The 12,246-nt window shown below is 27.9% G+C and overlaps 1 protein-coding gene across 12 annotated transcripts in view; it reads left to right on the forward strand.

Annotated features, from left to right (window-relative positions):
• The window catches only part of LOC6041453 (diuretic hormone receptor), a 95,619-nt gene that overhangs the window by 34,941 nt on the left and 48,432 nt on the right, over positions 1 to 12,246 (forward strand). For 3 of the 12 annotated variants that reach the window (XM_038260551.1, XM_038260554.1, XM_038260552.1), the window contains exon 2: positions 10,380 to 10,739. In XM_038260551.1, the coding sequence (XP_038116479.1) occupies positions 10,454 to 10,739 (286 nt within the window). In that variant the 5' untranslated portion in view covers positions 10,380 to 10,453. Of the gene's footprint in view, positions 1 to 6,071; positions 6,252 to 10,117; positions 10,324 to 10,348; positions 10,740 to 12,246 lie in introns of those variants that run through there. The other 9 variants (XR_005278282.1, XM_038260543.1, XM_038260544.1 and 6 more) reach the window with 8 other exon arrangements.

The following is a 12,246-nucleotide window of genomic DNA, read 5'->3' on the forward strand; positions in this document are numbered from 1 at the left end:
TCTTCTCAAGATACATAGAAAAAAATATATAATAAAATCTAAAAAACTGCAATTAGCAAAACCTTCAGTAAACTGAAAACAAAACAACATCAAACTCATCAGACATCTCAATCGATCTGCTGATAAAAGTACCAAATTTAGCACGCACAATGAATGCTTACAATCGCGATTTCTGAATGACTTTATATTTACGCACAAGTTTCGGAAGTCGCGTGAAACAGACAATTTCCTTGTGCCGATAAGGTGCCGCTTTTAATCAATCACCTTTGCTTATTCAAAATGGGGTAAATTAGAAATTATCAAATAATTGAAGTATTTTTTTTTTCGAGCTTGATAAAATAAAAATGATAATTTCATCAAAAATAAGATTATTCAAAAAAAAAATTAACAGCAATTTTCCCTTGTTTCATTACATCCACTTAATCAATCAAGTAAAACAGCTGTTGAGAAGAGGAGTGTCAATTAACTGACAAGTGCTTACGTCCACACAAACCGGTTACGACGCCGCGTCGTCACGCCGTATCATCGACACCGACTTGACCAACCGCGCTCAACTGATATAGATTTGCATGACACCGGGACAGTACGTCACAACAGGGAACCTTTGAAAGAGTGTTCTGCACCGAAGTAAATCGAATCAACCAGCGCGCGCGCAAAACGCCACTCAACCAGCGCAGAGTAGAATTTGTTTACCGCACTCAACCACTTGAGAGAGCCGTACATTCAATTACTACACACAATCCTATCAAAACTCACTTCACAAACACATGCTAACTCGTTTATTTGAAAGATGCTAGCCCAAGAGATGCGCCCTCCGGTAAATATGAGTTATAGTGCGCGATCTTCATTGTTGCCATTTATTGAGTGATAACAGTTTACTCACAGCTTTCAGCACTTGGCGCAAATCTAAATAAACTCACCGGAAAGTACTAGCTCTGGTATTGCACGGAAAAATCTACTTTTCTGAAAAACACCCATAGCAGTACTCATCTGAGAGGGAAAAGCACTCAGACTGACTCATTCTTATTCATTTTAAAAAATTCTCATATATTTTGTAGTTTTTTGGCGGTTTCCTGGATTTCTTTTTCTGCAAAAAAACTTCTAATTTATAAAATATTAAAATAAACTTCAGAAAATTTTGAAGGCAACTTCGTTTTTTCCGTGTCATAATAAGCGGCAAATCGTCAAAGCTTTCCAACAATCAATTCAATTCAAACATGTTGAATCTCGAAAGGATAGAATAGATTTTTATTTTGACAGTTGACAGTTGACTTGTTAATTGCACCGATTCGGTACATACCTTGAACCGGAAATTGATCAATCTCACCACATAAATTAACTTCATTTCGTTACTTTTCTTCACAAGACTAGCCCACGTTGAAGTCCGCACCTTTTAAGTTGCACTTTGCTTGAATCTTCGAACAATGTCTCTAAAAATGGTAGACTTAGTATCGTTTTACGCCCGTACTACCTGAGTCGGATGGGTTCGCATGAAATTGTGCACTTTTCACCAGACAACAACAAAACCCATTCAACGCCAAGAACAAAAGCTGTCAAGTGGTGGAAAACTTCCGCCCGGCGACGAACGTGAGGTGATTTCTTTGCGAAAACGATTGTTCAAAAAAAAAAAAAACAAAAATACAAAAATACAAAAATACAAAAATACAAAAATACAAAAATACAAAAATACAAAAATACAAAAATACAAAAATACAAAAATACAAAAATACAAAAATACAAAAATACAAAAATACAAAAATACAAAAATACAAAAATACAAAAATACAAAAATACAAAAATACAAAATACAAAAATACAAAAATACAAAAATACAAAATACAAAAATACAAAATACAAAAATACAAAAATACAAAAATACAAAATACAAAATACAAAAATACAAAAATACAAAATACAAAATACAAAATACAAAAATACAAAAATACAAAATACAAAAATACAAAAATACAAAAATACAAAAATACAAAAATACAAAAATACAAAATACAAAAATACAAAAATACAAAAATACAAAAATACAAAAATACAAAATACAAAAATACAAAATACAAAAATACAAAAATACAAAATACAAAAATACAAAAATACAAAAATACAAAAATACAAAAATACAAAAATACAAAATACAAAAATACAAAAATACAAAATACAAAAATACAAAAATACAAAATACAAAAATACAAAATACAAAAATACAAAATACAAAATACAAAAATACAAAATACAAAAATACAAAATACAAAAATACAAAATACAAAAATACAAAATACAAAATACAAAATACAAAAATACAAAAATACAAAAATACAAAAATACAAAAATACAAAAATACAAAAATACAAAAATACAAAATACAAAAATACAAAAATACAAAATACAAAATACAAAAATACAAAAATACAAAATACAAAATACAAAAATACAAAAATACAAAATACAAAAATACAAAAATACAAAAATACAAAAATACAAAATACAAAAATACAAAAATACAAAATACAAAAATACAAAATACAAAAATACAAAAATACAAAAATACAAAAATACAAAAATACAAAAATACAAAAATACAAAATACAAAAATACAAAAATACAAAATACAAAAATACAAAAATACAAAATACAAAAATACAAAAATACAAAATACAAAAATACAAAATACAAAAATACAAAAATACAAAAATACAAAAATACAAAATACAAAATACAAAATACAAAAATACAAAAATACAAAAATACAAAAATACAAAAATACAAAATACAAAAATACAAAATACAAAAATAAAAATACAAAATACAAAAATACAAAAATACAAAATACAAAATACAAAAATACAAAAAACAAAAATACAAAAATACAAAAATACAAAAATACAAAAATACAAAAATACAAAAATACAAAAAATGCAAAAATACAAAAATACAAAAATACAAAAATACAAAAATACAAAAAATGCAAAAATACAAAAATACAAAAATACAAAAATACAAAAATACACAAATGCAAAAATACAAAAATACAAAAATACAAAAATACAAAAATACAAAAATACAAAAATACAAAAATACAAAAATACAAAAATACAAAAATACAAAAATACAAAATACAAAATACAAAATACAAAAATACAAAATACAAAAATACAAAAATACAAAAATACAAAATACAAAATACAAAAATACAAAATACAAAAATACAAAAATACAAAAATACAAAATACAAAAATACAAAAATACAAAATACAAAATACAAAAATACAAAAATACAAAAATACAAAAATACAAAAATACAAAAATACAAAAATACAAAATACAAAAATACAAAATACAAAAATACAAAAATACAAAATACAAAAATACAAAAATACAAAATACAAAATACAAAAATACAAAAATACAAAATACAAAAATACAAAATACAAAAATACAAAAATACAAAAATACAAAATACAAAATACAAAATACAAAAATACAAAAATACAAAAATACAAAATACAAAATACAAAATACAAAAATACAAAAATACAAAAATACAAAATACAAAAATACAAAAATACAAAATACAAAAATACAAAAATACAAAATACAAAATACAAAAAAATACAAAAATACAAAAATACAAAAATACAAAAATACAAAAATACAAAATACAAAATACAAAAATACAAAAATACAAAAATACAAAATACAAAAATACAAAATACAAAAATACAAAATACAAAAATACAAAAATACAAAATACAAAAATACAAAATTACAAAAATACAAAAATACAAAAATACAAAATACAAAATACAAAAATACAAAATACAAAATACAAAAATACAAAATACAAAAATACAAAAATACAAAAATACAAAATACAAAAATACAAAAATACAAAATACAAAATAAAAATACAAAAATACAAAATACAAAATACAAAAATACAAAATACAAAATACAAAAATACAAAATACAAAAATACAAAATACAAAAATACAAAAATACAAAAATACAAAATACAAAATACAAAAATACAAAATACAAAAATACAAAATACAAAAATACAAAAATACAAAAATACAAAAATACAAAATACAAAATACAAAAATACAAAAATACAAAATACAAAAATACAAAAATACAAAAATACAAAAATACAAAATACAAAAATACAAAAATACAAAATACAAAATACAAAAATACAAAAATACAAAATACAAAAATACAAAAATACAAAATACAAAAATACAAAAATACAAAAATACAAAAATACAAAATACAAAATACAAAAATACACAAATGCAAAATACAAAATACAAAATACAAAAATACAAAAATACAAAAATACAAAAATACAAAATACAAAATACAAAAATACAAAATACAAAATACAAAATACAAAAATACAAAAATACAAAAATACAAAAATACAAAAATACAAAAATACAAAATACAAAATACAAAAATACAAAAATACAAAAATACAAAATACAAAATACAAAAATACAAAAATACAAAAATACAAAAATACAAAATACAAAAATACAAAAATACAAAAATACAAAATACAAAAATACAAAATACAAAAATACAAAAATACAAAAATACAAAAATACAAAAATACAAAAATACAAAAATACAAAAATACAAAATACAAAATACAAAAATACAAAAATACAAAATACAAAAATACAAAATACAAAAATACAAAAATACAAAAATACAAAAATACAAAAATACAAAAATACAAAAATACAAAAATACAAAATACAAAAATACAAAATACAAAAATACAAAAATACAAAATACAAAATACAAAATACAAAAATACAAAACAAAAATACAAAAATACAAAATACAAAAATACAAAAATACAAAAATACAAAAATACAAAATACAAAAATACAAAAATACAAAAATACAAAAATACAAAAATACAAAAATACAAAAATACAAAATACAAAATACAAAAATACAAAAATACAAAATACAAAATACAAAATACAAAAATACAAAAATACAAAAATACAAAAATACAAAAATACAAAAATACAAAAATACAAAATACAAAAATACAAAATACAAAAATACAAAATACAAAATACAAAATACAAAATACAAAAATACAAAATACAAAAATACAAAAATACAAAAATACAAAATACAAAAATACAAAAATACAAAAAATACAAAATACAAAAATACAAAAATACAAAAATACAAAAATACAAAAATACAAAAATACAAAAATACAAAAATACAAAAATACAAAAATACAAAAATACAAAAATACAAAAATACAAAAATACAAAAATACAAAAATAAAAAATAAAAAAATACAAAAAAAAAATCTCCAGAGAACTGTTCAACAATGTCACACGGTGGGCACGACATTTTCTTGTGGGGTGGGCTTAGGTTCAGGATTATGTTGCCTGTGCATGTGGAAAGTGTTGCAACTCTCCGCTGACGATGAGTCAGCTGTCGACGATTAACTTCCGGCAATCCTGCCGGATGCTGCCTCCTGCTGCTTCTGCTGTCGCAACACTTTGTTAGAAGACCGACAAGCTGTCTGGGTGGAAATTGAGCGTGTAAATGGTTGAAAATGCTCTAAGGAGGATACTTAATTTTGGCCATAGTCTTTTAGTATTTTTCATTCTCTTTAATCCGTTTGACAGCTTTTGTATGAACCGTGTCATTTTTATCCAAAAATTACCCTTGAAAATGTTTGAGTTGTTATTCAGAAATTTTAAAGCAAAATTCTAATTGAATATGATATTTTCCTTTTAAAAGCGAAAACACTAAAGTTTAACGACCTTTTAAGTAGCCAATTTAAAACAGCTCAATCTGCTGCTACCTGGCTCTCACCCGAAGAACGCTCCACAATTGCCACTTGGAAACAATGTTCGCGGAAAGTAATTTGCTAACGAGAAAATAAAACGGCCAATTTTCGTACACTTGAACTGGCACCGTAACGTGATCTTCTGTGCCAACCTTTCCCCCACCTTTCTTGACCATCAATTCTTATGTCTTGTTTTTTTTCGCTCTCTCTTGTTTTGCACTTTCAGACTCCGTGATCATCGGCCCCCAAAAGCATCATCATTTGATTAGTGTGAGTGGTGACACGTGCGAGTGCAAAAACGTTCGGAAAAGTGTGATGATGGGTGCGTTACGTAGTGGTTGACTGGGGGGAAATTATCACAAAGAAAACGAACGTGACACTCAACGACGAGCACGGTCGAAATGTTGTAAGTGTCGTTGTGTAGTGTCGCGAGTATGTGACGGAGGAGAAAAGAGCGAAACAATAGGCCAACCAGTCGGACTGGTCGAAATAATCGTTAGGCTCACATTACTATGAACTCATGGTGGGATGGTGCAAACAAAAAGTGGAAAATTTCTGGAAAATTGTCAGTGGTAACGCTGTGGTGGAAAGAGATGGCGGGGAGATTTCATTTGTTTTATTGTGATATTCGTTTCGTTTGTCATTGAGCATGAAATATATTTCCAGAGTTTTTTTTTGAAAAGGACCAATAAACTATTGTCTTTCATATGTTTATAGGACCTAATCAACAAAACTCTAGATTTGTTTTTATACTGTTGCTACCTTGTTTGCTTTACCAAGCAAATGATAGAAATTATCTTAATATTTTTTTCAGAAATTTCACCGAAACCTTCAAATTTCAAAAGTTGTAATTAAGTTTTTTCACCTGTAAAAAAAGAAATCATTTGAAAGCATTTGGAGTTTAACTCTCTACTGTCCATTTTTTTTTTCGTAATTTTTCATTTTTCCTGAGTTTAGGAGGTCATTTTGAGCAACTTTTGTTATAGGAAAAACTTAACTTGTCTTGTTTTATTTTTAGTGTTTTTATTTGCATTTATCTTGTTTAGTTTATGTTTGATTTTGGAAGTATTTTGCCTATTCTACCACCGCCTATCATTACATTTTGCCTATCTATTTTTTTTCAAGTTTTTACAGTCACTTTTCAATTTTTCGGTTGTTTCTCACATTTTCTGCTATAAAATGGCACCATTATCATTAAAATTGTAAGTCTGGGACACTAGAAAAATTACTGCATACTTCTTTTTACTTAAAATATAGGAAAAATTAGTAAAAAACATAGCCAAAGTTGACCCCTAAAAAAATTACATTTTCAAAAACATTGGCAAAGTCACATAAAACAAGTCAAACATGCAACCCATAAATTTTCTAAAAGAGTTGCTTTTTAAAGTTCTAAAATTGGTTGAAAAATTGTTTTTTGACGATTTTTTTATTCGAAGCCTGTCTAAAGGCGGGGTTGGATTGTAGAGGGTTAATGATATAATAATTACAAATTTACACTATGTTTTTTATGCTGTTTAATGCAAAAATTTAAAAAAATAAAGCTTTGCTTCAAATTTGAAGCCCAATTTCATTTTTTTAGATTTAAAAAAATGCTTCACATTATTACAGTTCGGCTCATTTTTCATTGTTTTTGTCTACCTTAAAATTCGTCCCGAAAAATCTGGGGGCAAACAATTGATTTTTCAAAGAGACCTCAAAAATTCATTGATTAGTTTTAGAGCTATCTGTTTTTTCAGAGTTATTAATTTATCAATATTTTGAGTTTAAGTGAATATTCGATATACAGTACTGCCAAAAATGATTTAAACAAATTATTGCAAACTAACTGTATAATGCTGTCTTATGCATTTTGCATACTTTTTTTTATTAAATTGTTGAAATTGTGGCTTCTTAATTCAATCTTTGTATTTTTTTTTAGTTTTATAAATGAAACGAAATAGTCATATAAGATTGATACATGTTTTAACTAACGATTTTTTTCGTCACCCTCATCAAAATTGAATATTGTATAAAAATTATATTTTTAATGAAAAACTACTACACACGATTGTAAACTATAAATAATACCTTTCACAATCTAATTTTTTTCATTTTTGATGATATAAGGTTATTTCAACCTATCTAAAAAAATTGAGTTTAAGATATCATGTTTAAAGTATTTTGAGATTTTCTTGTTATAAAAAGGCTTGAAATTTTGAATTATTTTTTCTTTACCATGATTTGAACCGACATATGAATGAGTGGAACATTCACCTTAACAAATGTATTTAAATGTATTTGAAACTTATACACACCTTGTACACGATAGTTGCATGCACGGTATATAATTTACAGCTGTCCAAACAATAATATTTTTTAAATAACAGCATTAAACAAGTATTTCCACGAATGCCCTGGACACTATTTGTCGTGGTTTTACAGAAAAAAAAATCAAGGAATGTATTCATGAGTATGGTGCATTTGCACTATAAACGTGAATATATTTCTTCGGGGTTCTCAAATTCATGAACACAAATCACGATTTCGAGAATTGATTTTTTTCCGTGTATAGCGCTACAACAAGTTCAAAACTCTATGTTAATTTTGTTACTACTTTATAGTTTCAATCAGAACTTTTTAAATTTATTTAAAAAGTCTATTGTGAGTTGTTTAAACAAAATTGCTCACTTTTTTCAAATAATTTGTTTACTTTTAATGATAGAAATAAAGCAAAAAGCCCTGTAAAATTAACATCCAGTGGACAGTCGACTTTCTTTGAGTCGGAGGAAGCAATCAGGAAAGAGAATTAAATAATTGAAGTGAGTAAGTTTTCCATTTCAATAAAGCAAAATATTGAGTATATAATCAGTGATTGCTGTTTGGAGCTTTGAAGTTTTTTTTTAATCTGCATTTATATTTATAAACTTATTAAACAAAATCTTATTATCATCTCCTGTAATAACAATTTGACCATGTTTACATTTACTAACTAAATTATAAAATTCATTGGACATCGCTTCCATATACCCCCCTTTTTAAATGTTCTTGTATAATTTTATACCTACAGAATCTGCTTTTGTCAATACGAGGGCTTATAAAAGAGTCATTTTACTATAAAATTCTGTTAAGAATGATTAAATCTGCATCTGCATTCCATTCATTAATTTGAGCAATTATTTAAAAAATTTGGGAAAACTAAAAATTTCGAGCGTTTAGAAATTTTACAATTTCTGCTCACAGATATGTTTATAATAGGAACTTTGGTGTGGAAATAAGTTTTTTGTGTGGTTCAAATAGTTGGAAAACATGGAAAATTATCAGAACCATCCAAAGTTCAACTTGAAAAAATGACTGCTTGGTAAACAAGTGCTAAGAATCGGTCTAATATTATTTTGATCTTAAATATCAAGCTATTTTAAAATTTTCAATGTTTTCTGAATTCCGCAATTTATATTATTTACATATTTCATTATCAATCTCTAAAAGTCATGCCCAAGCTTTACCATATCTGACAATATTTTGACATTAAATGCAGAGGTATTTTTTAATGAAACTATCATACATTTTCCAATCTTACGAAAAACATATTTTCGAATGTTTCATTGAACCATAACATTTGATATGGTTTAAGAACTTTTTCAAAATGCAGATTTTTGAATATTTTAATAACTTTTTTCTATGGATAGCTGCTTAATTTTTAATGGATACTTGTATGAACGAACTGATGATGCAAAATGTCTTTTTTGGTTATAAAAAAGGTACCCACAAATTTTCATCTATATCAAAGTACAAAATTTAAATGTGCAAAAATGCTCTTTCTCAGTAGCATTTCTCTGCTTTACACATAAATTCCAGAGTTTTTTTTTTGAAAAGGACCTATAAACTATTGTCTTTCATATGTTTATAGGACCTATTACAAAAAAAAACTCTAGTATGATTTTTTTTCTGATTTTTTCTAATTGATTTAATTTTAAGATTTTTTTTTTAATATCTGGAATATTTTTTTTGTTTTACGTTTGTTTTTTTAATTGTCTGGTTATTTTTCATGGTATAGATACCAGAGGATATCTTTTGAGTTTTAAAGCATAACTTCAACGATTTTTTATTATTTCTTTCGTTATTCCTACAATGCGCACCCCATCCTCTAAAGTGAACGCAGAAGGACTCCAAAAAGTCAGTTCCATTCCACCGGCCGGTTATACTCTCCAATGCTGGTGGGGGTGGTATTCTCTGGGGACGGACGGCTGGAAAGGGAAGGCCCTTGTTATCGCTTGATGTTTGCTCTCTCCCCAGACCGGTCGGCGGGTCCTTCTCGCTTGCTGCTATTTTCCGGGAATTACGAAGTCGTATGCGGACCAAGCCATTAAAACAAAAAGACGGGCTTTTCTTGGGCCGAGCCGCCACCAAACAATTCAGTCTTGAACGGACCGGAAACGCGATTAGTCATTTGGACTATTTGAGATTGGGTCAAGATTGGAAGGAAGTGGAAATTAATTTGGGTGGGATCAATTAACGGAAAAAAAGTGCAGTGTTGCCAAATTGTTTTGATTTTCAGGAGGAAAATGGCTAGAGGAAAATAAATGTGACAAAAACTACAATTTAAAGTGAAACAGTGAAATTAAACCAGAAATGCTAGAATCTACCCCGTTCTGGAATGCCGGCGGTTCCGGAAGTGGTGCCGGTGACCTATCTCAACTACCGTTTGCGGACAGTATGCTGCTGGCGGCGGCGGCCGAGGTCAACGCTTCCGTCGAGGAACTTTGCTTGCTGCAGCGGACCGCCGAAGAGCTGCTGACGGATTTGGCCTGCCCGACGTTTTTCGACTCGGTTTCCTGCTGGCCGCGGACGCCACCGGCCACGTTGGCCATCCTGCCGTGCATGACCGAATTTAAGGGCGTTCAGTATGACAGCACACGTAAGTAAAGCCGAACAAAAAAAAGTGGGGACAATGGGGTTGTGCGGTTAGGGTTGTGGTGGTTGCATACTAATGGGGGGTTTAGGGGCCTGTAGGCAATGGAAGTGGATAATGAAAATTAATGAGTTTTATTTGATTATGTTTAGATTGAAACATCATTTTCTACATTATAAATATTTTGTTTCAATTTTCAAAAGTACACTAGCTTTACAAAATCCATCAGCCAATGTGGTGCCAAATTGCGTTGCCAGAATACTAAAAATACCACCTCTCTCCACGATGTCTAACCTGTAGTCAATTAATAGGTTAACCACATGCCAGCTTGACACAAAACTTAATTAGTTGCCTCCATAATTAGTTCGTTGCCCTATCCAGCCCGGTTTCACACTGCGAAAATTAAATTGTGGAATTTTCCCGGAAACCAGCCCGTTTCCCGAGTTGGAAAAATCTATTCCTCCCACACGTGCACAAATCGTGTCTGTATTTGGAAAGTGAGATGGGAATGACATGAGGAAATTATATACGGCTGTCATTTTTGCAACTGGCATCGTCGAAGTTGAGAGTAGGAGTGTTGTTTACTAAGCGACACCCCCTCGACGTTCGTGATATGGTACAATAGCTTAGCAATGATGGCACACTAATGCAACTCAAATTTTGACACCCTTCGTCGGAAATCTATTTGCCGTGTTTGGCTTTAACACTGGTAAAAAATGTTTTTTACAGTGATTTAAATTTCAAATGTTAGACCCATTGTTGAAAGAAGCAATTTTGCATTTATAGTTTTTTCATACAAGTCTCCATACAATTTTGGGGGCTGGTATGAAAATGTATGAAATCCTGTTAAAAAAATTGTGATCTTTTGGTGTCTTCGGCAAAGTAGTAGATGGGATGTGCGACAAAAGGTCGAAAGACATAAGGTCGAAAGACATAAGGTCGAATGGACAAAAGGTCGAATGCCAAAAGGTCGAAAGATATAAGGTCGAATGGACAAAAGGTCGAAAGTGGACAAAAGGTCTAATGGACAAAACGTCGAAAAGACAAAAGGTCGAATGTAAAAAATTAGAATTAATAATTATAATTATAAACTTAAAAAAAAATCTTGAAATTTTTTTTTTCTTACAAACAAGACTGATTTTCTTGTTTGTCGTAATATTTTTGTAAGTTTTTCCATTCTTTCAAACATGAGCTGTTCTTTCAAAAAAAGTCCGACTGCTAAAATATTTTTTTAGCTTTGAATTTTATTTTAAAAAACAACCTATTCTTGATTGTCAAAATATTTTTGTGAGTTTTTCCATTCTTTCAAACCTGAGCAGTTCCTTAAAACAACAGTTCAACTTCTGAAATATTTTGGAAGTTTAATTTTATTTTTGAAAGCAACCTATTCTTGATTGTCAAAATACTTGTGTGAGTTTGTCCATTCTTTCAAACATGAGCAGTTCTTCCCAAAAAAAATTCGACTTCTAAAATATTTTTTAAAGTTTTTGTTTAATTAAAAAAAACTGATTCT

This window comes from Culex quinquefasciatus, chromosome 3 (assembly GCF_015732765.1).
Source record: "Culex quinquefasciatus strain JHB chromosome 3, VPISU_Cqui_1.0_pri_paternal, whole genome shotgun sequence".
In the NCBI taxonomy this organism is placed as follows: domain Eukaryota; kingdom Metazoa; phylum Arthropoda; class Insecta; order Diptera; family Culicidae; genus Culex; species Culex quinquefasciatus.